The sequence below is a fragment of the Phaethon aethereus genome, assembly GCF_964289735.1.
Source record: "Phaethon aethereus genome assembly, chromosome: 1".
Taxonomy (NCBI): Eukaryota; Metazoa; Chordata; class Aves; order Phaethontiformes; family Phaethontidae; genus Phaethon; species Phaethon aethereus.
The window spans coordinates 8634305-8651895 of NC_138575.1; the positions used below are offsets into that span (position 1 = coordinate 8634305).

The following is a 17591-nucleotide window of genomic DNA, read 5'->3' on the forward strand; positions in this document are numbered from 1 at the left end:
AACTTTTAAGAGACAGGGCAGCTTAGGAAAAGATGGACATCATTTTAACTGGCTTATAATCTGACTGAGTTTCGTTTGCCAGCAACATCTTTGGGCCAGGAAGGATATTTTGCGTACAGAGTCTTGCATGTGTCTGGCCCAGAGCTGAGTGTATAGATGTTGTCTTATAGAAAATATCATCTGTAACACTTCCTGGCAGGAATGATGACAGGTATGCCTACATCTGAGAACATCCTTCATATCCAGTAAAACACGCATCTGTTCTTTGCTTGCAGAGTGTGTTTTTTCAAAACAAAGTACAGATCAGAGGCACAGCTCACTTGCTCGGAGGCAACTCATTAATAGCAAGGCTTGATGAAAGCTCTGCAGTTTTTCAGCTCGGCAGTTTGCAAAGCTGTGGTATTTCATACAGTTCAGAAAGAAATGTAAAAAGGACTATTGTGTGCACCAAAGGCACCTTCTTCAACCGCTTGTTGGTCCCAAAGACTTTCAGCCAATAGACTAGAAGGAGATCAATGATTAAAAAGCAATGCAAATGTAAAGAGGGACAGGCTGGAGCTTCTGAAAGGTTGAGTAAAACCTCTTTAGTCTCACTAGATGGTGCTGCAAAAACTCTGAACTTCTGATTTAAGACTGAAAAACAAGGCATTTTTTTATGTAATGGAAAAATATAGTATTTTTTAATGCCCCCTACTCCTTCCTGTTACATATCCTGGGCAATGCCTTATTAAAGTACTGCAAGGAAGAGCCTTGATAATAATATAACGACAGGATATGGTGTGTTTGTCCAACAGGCTCATCTGTATGTATGATGCCTTATCTTGAAAAGTATCACAAAGGACACTGAAAATGCATGTATCTCTTAATTTTCTTTTATTTTTGGATAGATGTGGTTTGTTGAGGTCAAACTGACTTATTTCTGCTTGGCTGAACATTCAGACTGAGAGAGGGAGACCTGGATGCACCCATTCTTGTTTCTCTCTCAGCATAACGCAGCTGGTTTCACACCTGATTGGCAGAAGGGACATTGAAATTTGGCAGTTTAAAAGTTAGTACAGGGAATGCTCAGAGCGAAGTGTCACTAGATTGTACCTCTCCACAATTAATAAATAATGAATAGGCTTAAAATATAAATTTTCACAGAGACAAGTAGTCACTTATAACCTCTGCACAATCGTTTCTAGATGCGTTTGGGTCATGTGCAGTGCTCCTTCTTCTTCTTATGCAAGGAACATGCGCAAACCTGTGGATGCCTTATCCCTAGGCTCAGTCTTACTTGGAAATGACTTAGGCAGGTATGATGGAGAGTTCTGATGCATGCAAATGTGTAGAAACAGGAGCAGCGTAAGGTCATTTTGTGAGACAGGCACAGGGCTGCGACTGATTACAACCACCACAGTTAGTCTTCTACAAACGTAATTTTCATATCTATGTCTACAGATTTTCCATGCAGCTCTGTGGCTCCTCTCTCAGGGTAGAAACTCACTTGTTGTAGGGAATTCTAAAATGTCATAAACACTCACGGAGTTTGCAGTTGTTAGAGACAGAAATATTTCCCCATACCTAGATGCAAAGGTCTATCACACAGATATCTGCATATGAGTTACTTATCCCAAGCTTCTGTCCGGCAAAGGAGAATGGGTATTTCTAGGGTCACTTAAGAGTAGGTGTCTCAGCTGAACAGTTATCTCAGCTGAACAGTACCTGCTATTTTCTGCTGACCATAATGAGAATGACTAGCTAAGGTACATCTACAATACAGGTATTTGAAGTTAGGTGGGATGAATATCACCCAGATATTTGAAACAGGCTCACAGCTGGTGAACCAAGTGACAGCAACTTGCACAAGCTCTCTGCAATGTACCTGCGGAAGGGTGTCTCTTGCAAGCTGCCTGCAAGGCTGCTGTGGAGACTATCGGAAAGAACAGCCCAGGAGAAAAGTAGTGTGGATGCTGGCAAAAAAACCTAAGAAGGGTCTGAAAGATTAGAAGAATTCATTCAGCTTGTGATTCCCCTCAGCCTGGCTGAATGCAGAACTCCCTATCTGCCTTCCCTATGAAACACTTGCCTTGAGCATAATGTTTTACATTTTCAGGTGTGTGTTGTCCTCCTGCTTGTGTGGCCCTTGGGCATATGTGTGGTCTTTAGGACTCGGGGAGAATGAACTACATGCCAAGATACAACTCTTCATCAAGGAAATTATGAAATCACTCTTATTTTTAAAGGAAATTTAAGGAATTAAAAAGGGGATTTCTGATTCCTGAAAGGATTCAGAATTTGAGACATGGGAGGTAGAAAACATGTACATGTTTTTACCCTCATTATATTCCTCCTTAAAAATACAAAACATCCCCTGAAATTAAGACAATTTCCTGAAGTTCTTTGGCTAAATTTGCATTAATCCAACTTTAAAATAAAACAAGCATTCATGGAAAAGCATTCAAGGTGTTTTTCTTTTTTTAGTAAGTCTGCTAGTTTGATAGTTGATATGAATGATTTGTGAGATTCCAACACAGTAATACTTTTCGATTGATAGTACTCTTTTAATTTAAGATTATCCACTTTAGGAAATGGCTGGCAAAGGGCCAAAATGCATGCAAGGTAATTTATACTAGCAATCAACTTGCAATTACAACGGAAATTAAACCATGACTTTGAACTGCCTCACTCCTCCCTCAGGCCAACTAGTTATTTTGTAAACAGAAGCAAGGGGAACCCAATCCCATTACGAAGAATTATGGCCTCTGTTAGGGTGACAACACAAAAGCTTGGGAGATGGAACTCTAAGTTCTAAGCTGGACTTCAGTATCTCTTGAAAATGTCCTGGTCTGAGGAAAAAAAATGCATTCACTGGTGAGCTATCTGCCAGTTGCTGAACGTTAAAATTGCTTTCAGAGCTTGAGATTTTGGTTGGGACTTTCTGGCAGTCCTGGGGTTATGATTTCCCGGTGTCCAGCTTGGACTTCTGGGTGAGGGACATTTTCATTTAACCTCAGCACTGGGAGCTGGTGCCATGCTTTACCCCTCTCTTCTCAATACATCCAGGGTGCAGCTGAAAGAGGGTGAAGCTGTGTTTTAATTTTGCTCAAATTCATTTTGGACTAAGTGAGGGATTCAGTTATGTCAGAAGGGCAGGAATCGTTCTCTTTTTGGAGGCACCATTTCATGATGTGCTAATTCCACCCTCAGATTGCATATAATAGCTGATGGCTAAGGAAATTTTCAATACCTAATAATATTTTTTTGTCCTTCTTTGTCACCCTGAAGGAAATATGAATAGATTCAGTTACTAAGATATTAGAGGAAGTTGGTTAAAACATTCTCTCCTCTGTGGGGACTTGAGGATTAGAGAGGTGTTTCCAGACAGTGCTCTGAATAATTTAGTTAGATAGTTTGCCCTTAGAGATCAGAACCAAATGAACCATGAAATAGACCCTCTGGCTGTTACTTCCTAATTGACTTGATATGAAGACACTCCCAAATCAGGTGGGCTGACATAGATTTAATTACTTACAATGCAATACTATTATTTAGTAGTAGTAATACTGTAGATATGATGGTCTAAGACTCAAGAAATTTCAAGCCCATTAAGAAAGGCAATATTTTTTATTAGACTAGTCTATAGATGGAAGAAGTGCACAAGCTTTCAGGCACAAGGTCACATCATTAAGTCATCAGAAAAATTGCTCAAACAATTTGACCTTCAATTATTTTGAAGGAAAGCTCTGCTTGGAGTTCAGTACATCAGGTTTTTATTTCCTCCTGGAAACACAATTTCACTTTGCAAACGGCCTCATTACTATCTATTTGCAGAGTAATTGCTGAGAGCTTTTTGTTCGCTTCTTTAAAAGTACAAAGTTTCTAAACACAAGCTCTGATCCAGATGCGAGACAAAATACAGCAAAGAGATGTTATGCGAAAAGCTTCTCTCTTTTTTCCAGATATGTGGGCAGTCTAATAAAGGTATTGCCTCTTTCTGCAAATCATGACTCTATGCTATTATTTTTGTTACGAAGATAGTGAAAACTCAGCAATCACCCTACAAATTGCTAATAATGAGGTAATTTGCAAAATGAAATTCTATTTCCAGTAGGAAAATAAAACCATAAGTAGTGAATTCTAAGGAGACCATCTTTTTCAAATAACCGAAGCTCAAATTTATTGAACATTTTGTGGAAAAAAAAGGAGTTGTAGGATTCTTCAGAGCTGGAATAAAGAAACAATGCTACTGTGAAACACACAGAGGAACCTTTATGCTCAGATGCATTATGCAGCTCAGTTACAGTATTTGGCACATCTGACATAATGTTGGAGGAAGACAAAGAAGACTTGGAGTTCAGCTGGAAATGTAAATGTTCCACACATCTTGTGGTATAAGAATCTGGAGCGGATCAGTTTTCTCTGTGAATATATGTGCATGGAAAAAGTGGCTTATATTTCTTTAACCTAAAACTTAATTAGAGTGTCTATATTGGGAGTGTAGTTTTCTTACAGAACTCCTGTAGTCAGTGGAGAGAAATAGATACCTCCAAAGGTGGCTCTGGCTAAACCGAGTTGCCGTCAGGAAGGTGCAGATCTTCCTCCATCAGTAGTTCTCAAGTTATTAGACTACAAAGTGAGTGATGTCAAAGAAGATATGAAAGCTGTCTGGGTTGAATTTTGGCCACTGATGGAGAAATCACCAAACTGATGCTTTCAGTAAGGCCCACCACACGCCTTAAATGTGACTCGTCTTCCTTTGTAAAGGTTTGAGCCTGGATTTTCTTTTTACTCATTTCCATATAGTAATGTGATGGCTAGAAATGCGCTTCTACTGAAATGACAGGTTAAGTCAGTATTCAATAGACTATATCTCATGTATGACCAAATGCTGAGTCAGCCAATCAAGAGGTGAAAGTGAGCTACTCGCAACAGTGAATTTCAGTAAAAGGATAGTAAGATAAAGGATAAGAACTCCTGTCTTTTAAGGTTATTCATGCATATCACACACCAGCTGCAAAGGTAGCACGTCACCTCTCCCAACATCATCAGTGTTCATTGGCGTGCATTATCCTACAACATGCAAGCTGCATGTCCTATTAATACTTGCAAATTCTTCTGCTCTCAGGAAGAAAAGATAAAGCTGAGAGCACAGAATCATTTTTGCTAATGTTTTGCTCCACTGAATCAGTTCGGCAACAGCAATCACTGGACCTCATGGGAAAATGTAAAAAGAAAATGTTGATTTACTTGCCTGTTTAATGGTGGAAGCAGAGACACATTGATAGGCTTAGACTGATAAAGTGTTTCAGAGATCTAGAAAGGACATTAACAGCACTGCCTCAAACCTTCATCTGACTTGAGATATTTTCTTCTCTAAAGAGCCTTTAAAGATGGGCTTTTTATTCTTTCAGTTACTGGACCATTAACTAGCCATTAGCTATTTATTCAAATAGATGTGCAAATGTAAGAGGAAGTTTAACAAACTTTTTCAGCACAGTTTTTTCAGTTTTCAATAGTACCTTCATACAGTGTCTTATTTGCCACTGTCTGGTGGACATCTGTCCTGGCACAGCAGGCCAATCTCTCCTACTAAGTTGGCATCAAGATCTTGGAGCAGTGATCAGCTGCTCCATCCATCAGGGTCATAAATAAATACTATGGAAAAACTCTACTTTCAGAAGAACTATAGGTAAAAATTATTTACAAGGGCACATGTTGTATATTTATTTATGTCAAAGGAATAGACTTGTAATGGACCTCAAGAGCACAACCTTCTGCTGTTATGGGCAACTATGCCATTGCTGCTTAGACTGGAAGAGTCCAGAAAACCCATCCCATACACTTCTGCATATGATCAAGCATTTTCTGGTGTTTTGTAACACATTTAAGACCTACTTTAAGGATAAAGAGCCACAGAGAAAGTGTTCCCACAGGAACAGAGCGAGCGAGTTCTGTAGCAGAAGCACAAGAAGATGATTGAGGCTCCAGAGCTACATACAGTCAGCTACTGATCACTAAAGAAATTCAACCTTGGCAACAAGGGGGGATTGTTTTTAGGGCATAATCAACAGAAAGAAGACCATGTGTACAGCACATGAGAAACAACCTGTCTATGATGAAAAGATAAAAGAGATAACGAGAAGCTATAAGGATGGTAACGGCCTTCTCCAAGGAAAGGAAGGAAGGGAAATCTGAGAGAAGAACCACCCTGGGACTGCCACCTGGTTATGGATGCTGCAACTTGTCAGCGCTGTTACCTAAACACCGGGAGGCTGTCCCTCCTCTTTGGTAGAAAAAGATGGCTTCTTTTTGATTTGTTGCTCACTTTTTGCCAATGCAAACTCAACATACATCAAATATTATCTTTTACCATAGAATTGGGTTAAGTAAATCTGAAGTGCTCTTGTGAGTGTGCGTGCGTGCGCGTGCATACCTGTGTATATGTTTTCCGACCCAAACTTCCCATACGGCAGTGTGGTTGATACTGAGTCACGGAGTCGAAGTGATGTCAGATGCAGCCATTAGGCATTCACACTCCACCCCGAAAGTCCATGTGCTCTCAGCTACAGCTACAAGGGATTTCTGTGACACACACATTGTGTGAGGACTTTGTTCAAGGCTGTTCTTCTCTCAGCTTTCTCATACTAATAGTTTCCCTGTTTCCACTGAGCACAGTGCAATTCCTTCCTTGGATAAAACTGTGGTGTTTTCTTAGCTGAGCCTCGTATTTCAGCTGCAGAAGTAGTAAATATTTCATATGGACAAAAGAATTGCTGCATTAACTTATACTGTTGTCCATCAAATCATCTAGAATCTGTGTATAGCAGCAAATAGAAAAATGTACTGCATGAAACCCGTATTGAATTGAGGAGCAATTGCACATGCACATTTAGAAAGTGAGTGTGTCTCAGCCTTCAGAAGTACTCTTGAGTTCCTTCTGTAGGAAAAGTGCTAGATATATATATGCCACTAGAAAGAAGGGATGAGATGATTGATGTAGTGGCAAGTAGAAAGATGGGCTTGTAACAAGAAAAGCAAAGCTGTAGGAGATGAAAAGTGGATGCAAGACTGAGTGGGGCATGGGTCTTCAGAGTGTGAGGTACTTTAACCTCTGCTTTCTATTTACTGGTGTTTGCAACCACCATTCCCATCACCACCTGTGATGTGCTCTGTGCTGTTCTTCCTATGCGCTAACAGTGAGTTTTGGTGTGGAGATCCTACAAGCCAACTTAACGATCTTGATAATTATTTTATGATTTACATGCCTCAGATTTAAGGACTTATATTTGGAGATATTGTCATTTCTGGCTTAGAGCTGAGCCGGAATGTTCAGTTCAATATTGCATCCCAATAATGAACAGGTCATGTTGACTGAACTGCTCCATAGCTGGAGCGAGGGGTGAGAAAGCAAAGTCAAAGGATCACTCCTCTGCCTGAGCCTGCTACAGCCAGGATTTTGTGAAGCTTCTCTGCTTCCGATACCCCTGTGCATGGATATGTATGTTGTTCTCCCTTCCTTGAAGACTTTCAGTATTCTTTGTGTTCACTGGTTATATCCACAGACAAAACACACTCTCATGGCAGGAAGAAGGAAACAAAAGGAAATGACTCACCCGGATAACAGCAACAAAATATCTCTTTACATTATATTCTGTATCTGCTAGCAAAATAGCCATAAATATTGCAGTGAAGGCAAAGCAGACGTTGTATGAGATGCTTTAAAGGTGTTCAGAAACACGTCTCTAACAGATGAGGAACTGAACGTCACCCTTTAGCACATTTGTATGCCAGGTCCATCCAGTTTGCGGTCGATGGGAACTGTGTAGAAGGTCGGTTTGTGAAACGTACTCATAAGTAAAAGGAGTTTCTGCCCCACTGAAGTGCAGATCTGGATGCTTTTTGAATTCGCTTTTAGGAGGTAGGTGTAATCTTCTGGCCTGAGTAATTTTTTTGATAAAAATACTCACAAACACTTGCATGAATAAGAAAGGTGAATTTGTGATAGGATCTGCAAATCCTTTCAGTCATTGGTTTGAAACTTTGGCCCTAAGTACTTCTTTTGATTCATGAGACAATTTACACAGAGGTTGTGAGTGTTAGGGAAAAATGTGTGTTGGTGCCAAAATTTACACAAGGGATGTTTTGAAGTTGGGTTGAGATCCTTTCTCCCTTTGAGAGAGAGAAAAATGACTGTCACTGAGCTGGTTCTTTCTGCACTGAGTGTCAGAAACGGGCAGAGACAAGCTGGGAGGGAATAGTTCAGGCTTTGCAGAAAGCTGAAATAAATTCACATGCTCATCTGGGCTGCAGTTTAACAAGTACAAGTAGAGCAGTCAGCTTGTGGCAGATTTGCCTGGAAATATGCTACGTGGAAGTGATTTAGGATTCAGAGCAAGATCCATGTCTAGATTACAGCACCAGCTTGGGCTGAAGGTTGGTGCCCATTAATGCAACTATATTGGTTTGGTACCAGATCCCATTTAGTCAATGATAGCCTGCAAATACCTTTGCACTGTGATCTACTGGGTGAAGCAAACGTGTCTTCCAGGAATGTAATGATATTAAGGTTATTTCAGGAGAAAAGATACTTTTATACAGATTATGCTTTCAGTTCTGCCTTTCTAGTGTAATTATTAGCTGCCAACAAATCTCATCATCCAAGTGAGACTAACTGAGATTGCTTTTGGAAGTATTAAGCGCTCTTCCATAGGAGGTAATAGAGCAGAATCTGGTTCTCCCATTGGCTTTTCAGAGCCAGATTAGATGCTAAAATGTAAGGGGTAGGAATCCTGAACGAAACTCTTTTCTCACATATCTTGTTTTTCCAGGTCACAAGGATAAAGAAGCAGACCTGACATCTTTTCAGCTGTGTGCGGACGTCTTGCACAGGTAAACCTGCATGAAGAATAGTAATATCATCCCATGGTATGTCCTGAGTTGTCCCCCTGTTGTAGAGACCAGTGGGATTGGAAAAGTGAGCGTGCACGGTTGGGGGATGAAAAAGCTGTACAAGTCTTCCTGCTCCTCCCAGCACTTTGACTGTGCAGACCCTTCGTGATTGGAATTCACATGACATTTGCCAGTGAAACTAAACAAGAAATAATAACCATTATAAAACAAGCAGCAGGCAAACACAAAAATCTGTGATTTAGAGAAATTAAGTTACTGAGCCTTCTGTTTCTCAAATATGTGATCTGAAAGAAAATCATTGCTCAGTTTTTCAGTCATATGTTTCTCCATAAACACAGAGTGTCTAATTTCATCCTCATTTACACACCCGCATAGGCTCTGCGCAATCTAGAGATTTAGAAGATGCCTAAAGGCCACATTATTAATAGGCTGAAAGCAGCTGACTGTAAGTGACATACAAGGCACAAGCTGTATAACTTTTTATTCAGTTTTTCATAGTTCAGCTGAAGTGGTGGGTTGTACAAATATTCAAGTAGAGGAAACTGAGATGGAGAGCTATTTGCTGTTTTAGGGATGTCAAAGCACCTTGACCTAAGTTTGCTGCTACAAGTTTAGGGCCATTGCTGGCCTGTGATTTCTGCAGACTTTCCAGGAATGTCACCCAGCTGGGTAAAAACCAAAGGCATTTACTTCCAGAGTCTTCCTGGGGACTATAAAGAAAAATTGTTGTTTCTCTGTGTCCTGCTAATGCTTCATTTCCCATCTTTTCATCTACGGGACCTCAGTGCCCAGGTCAGGCAGAAGAGTGGTGGCAGCTGGCAGTGGTGGCCATGGTGGCAGCAGGCAGAAAAAACTTGCACCCCAGTGAGCCGGCAAGCAATGGTCCAGCACACCTTGGCCTCTGCTGGTGGAGCTTATCTCAAGAGGTATGAACACGATTCAGTCTCTGTTCCAGTTCACTCAGGCCACTTACTGTTAATTAGTACCAAATGAAAGAATGAAAAGGAAGCACTTTATGACAGTCTCTGGCTAGAAAACAGACACAGTTAAAAGGTAGGTCACTGACCTGCCATCACGGCAAGAGACGTTTTAATGAAAATTTTATTTGGAAGTTGTGCCCTAGAGATGACAATGTCTGTGTCCTGCTGGCAACCCAAGTATGCAGTTTAGATGGTGCAGTGTGTGGTACACAATGCACCCAGGGTGCAGGTCAGATTGTTTGCCATAATGATATCTTAAACCTAAAATAGAGGATGGAAAGGTTCCATAGTATTTTAATTTCAGCCAGTTTACATCTATAAAGCAATGAACAACTTAGTCTGATCTCACAGCTGACCATGCTTTCAGCAGGAGGTTGGACTAGAGACCTCCTGAGGGCCCTTTCAACCTGATTTATTCTTTAACTTTATGATTCTATATATTATGAATCTATATCATACGCAATTAAATATATGTGTATGAAAATATGCATGTATATAAACAAAGTACATATGTTTATGAATGTACACACATATTAAAAGCTTCAGGAAAGACTAAGCAGAGATTTGTGCCCATGAACCTGGGTAAATTTGCCCAAAGGAGAGGAACTGCAGATCCTCATCAGCAGCTAGGTCTGCAAAGAGGCTGAAGGAAGGAGAAAGTAAACCGGGGTCATTAGGAAAACCAGGCTGTCAAAATCTCACTACAGGTCTGTGTGTGTATACCAACACAACTTTAATATAGAGAAAAATATGGGAAAATACTGTGCAGGTTCAACAGTTCCTCTCTGCTCTGAGATAGCAAATCTCAAGTGTGCTTTCAGAGACTGTCCCTTAGCTGATTTCAAGATTTTAAATGCTATGACACATATGTGGTCCTAAGAGAAAACCAGTAATTTTTCCTATAAATCCTAGACATCTTTGTCATGTCTATTTTTAATTGATATCTTAAGGAATTCGCTCTGTATTTTCTTGGTTTTATTGGCTACAAATCCATCATGGATTAACTTTTAAAACTCTTATGACTAACAAGGTATCAGATGCCTTCTCCCCATGGAAGTTTTACCTCCAGCTGAAAGCAGTGCTCTGGTTTATTTTACAAATAGGCATCACAAGGAAGGCCAGAAGGACCTTACAGCTGACTGTTTGAGTGCTGGAGGCGAAGGGGATCTGACCTGATGAGCAGGAGCTCGTTGGGTGAGATGACAGAGTAGCAGGGCCATCTGCTGCAGAGCCTGGGATATGAGCTCCAGCCTTAGCCTGCACATCTACTGACAGACACTCCCTGCTGTCAATGTATACCGGCCTTGGAAGTTTCTGTATCTGTAATCTGCTTGTGATAGCAGATGCATCATTTGTTGGTCTGTGCTCCATGCAAGCCTGGCAGGACACTGAGCTTTGAAGTGGACTTTTGACAAGAAATATTTATGGCTGAATCCCAGAGCAGGGACCATGCAATGCTGCTGTGCTCAGAAGTGAGGTGACATCTGCTTGTTGCAGACCATGACTTTCAAGCTCTTTCCTACTTGGATGCAACAGTTATGATGGAAACGGTCCATGAAAGTATGTTCCCACCACAGAGGTCACCAGTGTTCAAGAGTAAACAAGAAGGAGAGTTTGTGTTTCTGCTTCATATTATTGAAGTGTTGACTGGGGCAGAGTGGAGAGGAAGAAAAGAAAGAAAATAAACCACGCAGAAACTTAGGACCAAGCAGGAATGACTGTTTTGTCATAAAGCCCATTAGATGAAAGGGGACAAATCAGACCTGACTTACAAGCCTTTTCCCATTTTGAGTAGTCATTCTGGTTAGCCACAGGAGAGGATTTTGCACAGTAAAAGCTAGGTTTGATGACGTAGGCTTTGCTGTAGAAGAGCTGGATTTCTGAACATAATACAAGGAGGGACATGACAGTGATTCTTGTAGCTGTGGAGGAAGAAAGCAGTAGGAAATGACACTGAGTACTATAAACATGTGTTGCCTAAAATTTTTAATGATCTATTTTCCAGAGTTACAATTTTAGCCCAATTCCTCCTACCATTTGCTGTGGAGATTCAGGAAGCTGCAGAAGACAGGTGGACATGCATACACCCCTAAATCCAACCTCTCTCTGCCCATAGGCTCCCACGCCAGACTCACAGCAGGGTTAGTCCTGCAATACCATCAGCCCTGCTAACTGTGCAGTGGGAAAAGCTGGAAGCCAGTCCCATGCCCTTGGGCGACAAGGCTGTCATCCTGCAGAGCCACCTTAGCACCCCTGGGCCAGATGGAGACAATGCTGGTCCTTGAATGTCATTGCTGCCCTTCCTCATCCCTGGCCAACCTGGAGCCCAATGCCCCAGAGAAGCAGCTACACCAAGTAGCAACGTATGGGGCAGGGCTGTGCAGGACCTTGCCGCTTTATCCCCAGTGGTGGACACCCTTTTCACACTGTCTGTGCTAACAGACACTGTTCTGGCACATGTCAAACATTGTGAGGTTTGCAGTAGTGCTCTGGGCAATGGTAACACCGCTTTTCTGTGTCATCCTGGTGGCTTAAAGGAGCTAAAAGAGTTAGCAGAGCTGGTGGCTGCACTGGCCCCTCCAACCCTCTGAAGGAGGGAGGCTTCTGGATACATGGAGTTCTGCCTTGTGTTGGGGCTCATCCCTGGATTCACAGCCCTCCCGAGAGTCCCCTCCACACGCTGCCCTCAACCAAGCAATGGCTGGGTGCTGGGGAGAAGTTGAGTTTACTCTGTGCTCTCTCCCATGGAGCCCTTTACTTTTGTTCAGCACTTCTTTGTCGTTCTGCTAATTCAAGCTAACAGCCTCTTGAACAAGCATCTCTTTATCAGCAGAAGAGCATCACGATTCAGAACATCAAGTGCTACAATTGTGCCCTCAGGAGGGAATGCAGAGGTTGAGAAGATCAAGAAGATGAACCAGCCTATATCTCTTTGAAAGGCCAAACAAGCACTGCCATGGAGTCGGTGTGTTTATCTAGGGGCTGGGCTTTGCGTTCTCAGATCCTGCTGCTGGAAGTGGGAATCAGGCATAGGTGTCTCTTTTCTCCCTTGAAGAGACTCAGGATATCACGACATTTGTCACACTTCTTACACTGTGCTCGGTGTATCTCACAGACAATAAAGAATGAAATTGCACCCTGCCTTCATGCCACACTGCGGTTCTATGCAGTTATTTCAATTTAATGAAAAAGGAGAAATAAGTAGGACCCCAGAGATATTAATGAAATACCTGTCACACAGCATATCAGTAACAGTGGCAGCACGAGAGTGCACAAATCCTGGCCAGTCCTCTACCCCAACCCTACTGTTACCTGATCTCTGAATATTTCCCTACAGATCCCATTATTGCTGTACCTGAGCATCTCACTTCAGGCTTTCAGCTAAATCGCAAGTGAAAATCTCAGCTGCTGTATGCTCCACCTGTAGTCAATAGCAAGAGATATAGGGGCAAATCATATCTCACGTGGGCTACCTCACGTGGGCTGAACGGCAGCCTGTAAGTGCTGATCCCCTCCACTAACTGTAATCAGAGACTATCCAAAACTAATTCAAGTGTGTAGGGTAAATGTCTGAAATTGCACAGTCCCACACCAGTCATATAAATGCATCCTATCATTTACTCAGACTGGTGTGTTTGAAATGTTCCTGGAAGCTGGGAGAATACATTCAGGGCCATTTTTAGAGTTATTTTCATGGCAAGTTGCAGGTTTATGCATGCAGGACTCATCTATCTGTACCTCTGCTTTTCAGCAGAGGTGGCGTTGCTTAAATTGCTGTTTGTGTGTGCGAACATGGTTATTGCTGGTGTTCTGCTTCTTGCCTGATTCCTTTTGGTGGTTGTGCATCACTGCCTAAAGAAGTAAGAAAATTCCCAGTCTGGCTTGGTTGCAGTGTACCTGATGGGCTGGTAGCTTCCATGCCATCGTCTCTCTGCACTGGGGATAAATTCTCAGATTTGGACCTGGAACTAGGAGAGCATCACTGATCAACTGTGAGGTGCTGCAGGGTCCTGAAATTGTATTAACAACACACCCAGAGACTTTCTTCAACCAGAAAAGAGCAGAAGCGAATTCTTGGTCCCTTGGAAATCAATGACAAGACTTGTATGTATTAAAATTTCACACATTTCTGAAGGGGAGAAGACATGGGAGATTTGCTGATTCTCTCACTACATAAAAATCAACTCATCTGCTTTCAAAAATCACTGACATTAAAACATGGATTCACATTATAATGGGAGAACTGATAACAAAGAAACAGGCGATGAGCAAATCATGCTGTAATCTAGGAATAATATACATGGAACAAAGCCACTGGATACGAACTCGACAGGTTTTTTAATGCTTTAAATTGGAAATGAAAACTAACTGAAACTAAAGTTTTTCAGAGTTTCAAAGATTGCCATGTTTATATTAAAACAAATTAGTTTGATTCAAAGAAGAGCCTTCTGTTTTCAAAATTACAAAATGACAGGTTTTGAATTTTTTTTTTTTCAGCTTGAACAACTTCAACTTCCAATTCATAAAATGTATAAAAGATATTCCAATCAAAATGAAAATTAATTTTTCTGGCTGTATTCAAATGAAAATTTTCCTGGAGGTTGGTCAAAGAAAATTGTGGTGAGTTTGACTTTATCTCTAAATGCTGAGTGGAAAAATGCTTAGGTTCTTAAAAAATCTCTGCTCAACAGAAAAATTATCAGGAATCATGTACTGGAACCAAGATTGTCTAGTGACAGACTAAAGCTGGCCTCTCTCCTAAAAGTATATGCATTTGAGCCCATAAAAATACCTGGAGTGTCAGAACAAGTTTCCAAATATTTGAAGCTTAAATTACTGAACTGCCTACTCACTTGGGTAGGCTGTTACTGTCCTGACGTGTCTCCCTGGCAGGGGCAGAAGCACGTTGCACACCACTGCCATCCCTCGTGATCAGTCTGCCAGCACCCAGCTTCTGGGAAGTGCTGTGCTCCTAAAACCTTTTGATTTCAACAATTTCAAGACATTCATGTATTTCAGGATAAGTGTAGGCAAATGGGAAAATAGCTTCTGTGTATAAAGTACTGTGTGGAGGGGGAGGAGAAATTATGGTTCTTATTTTCCATAGGTTTAAAGCCTAAAAGGTTGGTTCATTGTGTCTCGTGCTGTTGTCTGCAACACATGAAATTAATAAATAAATCAAATGCAATTACAGCATGACATATGCTGTATGTACATTGCCTATGCATCCGTATATGTCATGGTATGTGACTATACTTACTGGTGCAGCAGTCTTTAGGAGGAGACCAGAAGCATGATGTGCACAAGCATCATGTTGCTCAGGCCAGGCGTGTTGTTTCAGCTGCATTGCATGCAACACTCAGGTGAAGGTTTTGAAGCATCTCAACTTCCAGCTGCTCTCACTGAGAGCATCATTTTTTCTTCGTGACCAAATCTATATTACCAGACCATGCCCAATCTCCTGGGTCCTCCTGAATCACCTCCTGGGGGATGAGCTAGGATGTAGGACATGACCAGTCCCATCTGCCCCACCCTGATTTCCATGGTAAAGAAATCCAGGTGTGTGGGCTGCAGGAAGCCCTGAAGTGCTCTAAACAAGTCAGCCAGCAGTGCTGGAAGACCAGGGGTCCTAAGGAGCTCTGCAGCGTGTACTGGGAGGTATGTCTGCATGTACCCAAGAAAGTGGGGTGCTTGGTTACACCAGCCACACCACACTGGGGGTGATAGAAGCTCTCAGGTTGTAATTGGTAGTATCTAGATACAGTCTGAATCAAATGCTGAGAACTCTGAAGGAGGGAAAAGTTCAAGCTCCAATCTGACAGCTTCACATAGTTCCCAGTGTTACTAATGTTGTACCATTACTGAGGGTCTCTTGGGACTGAGCATGTGGTATCATACACGTATTTATCCTTCAATTCCTCTTGGAGCTAGTTCTCATATAAAGCACAGCATGATGTTTCCTTACTATCAACTCTGTCAGCTGAGAATATCAGTTTAATAATACATAGAAATGCAAGCTCAACATAGATGTTTCAGAAAGAATTTAGACATGTAACAGCAAAAGGACTTGATGCTCTACACTTGTTTCCCCTGCAGATCCATTTAGCCTTGCTATGGTGCAGTATCAATAACAAACCTGAGCTCAGCCATATGTGATGGCAAAAGCAGAGATGTCATGTGCTGTGCAGCCAGTCCCCATGAATTTTGCTTATATCATTGCCAGATCATCCACTCTTTCTCCACAAGCCTCCTGCATATATTTAATCTAGCTTTTCATACTTTGTCATCAAGCCTAAAGATCTGTAACATAGGTAATGGCACTATACCACATAGTTAAATTTTTTATACTGATATGGTTCTATGGCAAGAATTATTGCTTTACTAATGCAAAGACATTAGCCATTGACCAGGGTCCAGCTATTATGCAAATTCATAAAAAAACAAAGAAGAGAAGGCCAAGTCTTGGCATAGTCATAGTAAGCGATTGCCTAGTGTAACAGACGGTCAAATAACCATTGGTCTCCAGACATGCCCAGCCAAAGCCAAACTGGCTCTGAATAAAAAGGAAGTTGGTGCGTGGAAGTAGCTGTTGCCACCTCCACCGCTTCCTTCTGCTGGAAACAGGAGCATTAAGCTTGTTTTTTTTAAGGTTCTCACCACGCTATGTGTTCCTCTTTCTCTTTCTCCCTTCCTGTGATAGGAGTGGCCTTGCCAGGGTACAACACTGGCCTGAACCTTGGTAATTGGTGGGCATTCATCTGGCTCTAACTGTGACCAATGAACATTTCATTAATTACAGTGACGTTCTGTATGTAGCAAAAGAGAAGTTATTACCTGTGAAGTTTACTTTCAGGAGATAATCTTTGTACAACTTCCTGCCATCCAGATGCTTCATGGCATCACAGAGTTTGGTGGTGTTTGGACACAGAGTCCGCTGCATTTTATGCAAGGCATGGGCCATTGCATACACGGCATTCACAACAAACATGATCTTGGATTCTTGCTCGTAGTTAGAACTGTTGATGGTGAAGTGTTTGTCACAAGCCTTTTTATGTGGTTTTCGGTTTTGGAGATTACACTGGAATTTTTGCTCCCAGAAGTCCTTGAACCAGGGGTTGCGTCTGTTATTGTAAGGGCTGAGGCTTTGGAAATACCTGTCAAACTCTTTAACTGGATGGGAAGCAAGTTCCAAGGTTATTGCCCCAGAAGCTATGTGCTCATTGCCCTTGACAATGCTCTCTTGCGCTCCCCATCCGTCACTGGCAATCCAGGTAAAGGAAACGTTGAAGCGGTTGGCAGCTGCAATGAGCTCCCGAGAGTCATCGCCTCGCATGAAGAGCACCACCACTCTGGCGTTGGGTTTCTGAAGCAGCTCCCTGATCACGCCGTCGTAGGACTTCCTGATGTTGGACCGGCCCACTTTCTCGGAGGTGGCGATGCAGATGTTGCGGAGGCGAGCTTCCTGCTCGAAGGCTTCGATCCCCGTCTCCCCGTAGTCTCCTTCTGAAGCAACCGTTGACACATAAGTCCAGTTGAAGTACCGTAAAATTTCAGCCATGGCTTTTGCTTGGTAGAAGTCAGGGGGCACCGTCCGCGCGAAATAGTCGTAGCGGGATTTGTCGCTCAGCTTGGCGCTGGTGGAGGCATAGCTTATCTGGGGGATCTGGAAGAGTCTGAGCAGATTTGCCACCTAGAGAGAAGGGGGAGACCACAGGTTTT

The 17591-nt window shown here is 42.0% G+C and overlaps 1 protein-coding gene across 2 annotated transcripts in view; it reads right to left on the bottom strand.

Moving 5' to 3' along the window:
* GRM3 (glutamate metabotropic receptor 3) overlaps positions 1-17591 on the bottom strand; it is a gene marked incomplete at both ends in the record, with an annotated part of 56279 nt that overhangs the window by 22970 nt on the left and 15718 nt on the right. Inside the window, one exon of one of the 2 annotated variants that reach the window (XM_082012422.1) lies at positions 16707-17562. In XM_082012422.1, coding sequence (XP_081868548.1) covers positions 16707-17562 — 856 coding nt within the window. Of the gene's footprint in view, positions 1-16669; positions 17563-17591 lie in introns of both variants that reach the window. The other variant, XM_082012421.1, reaches the window with a different exon arrangement.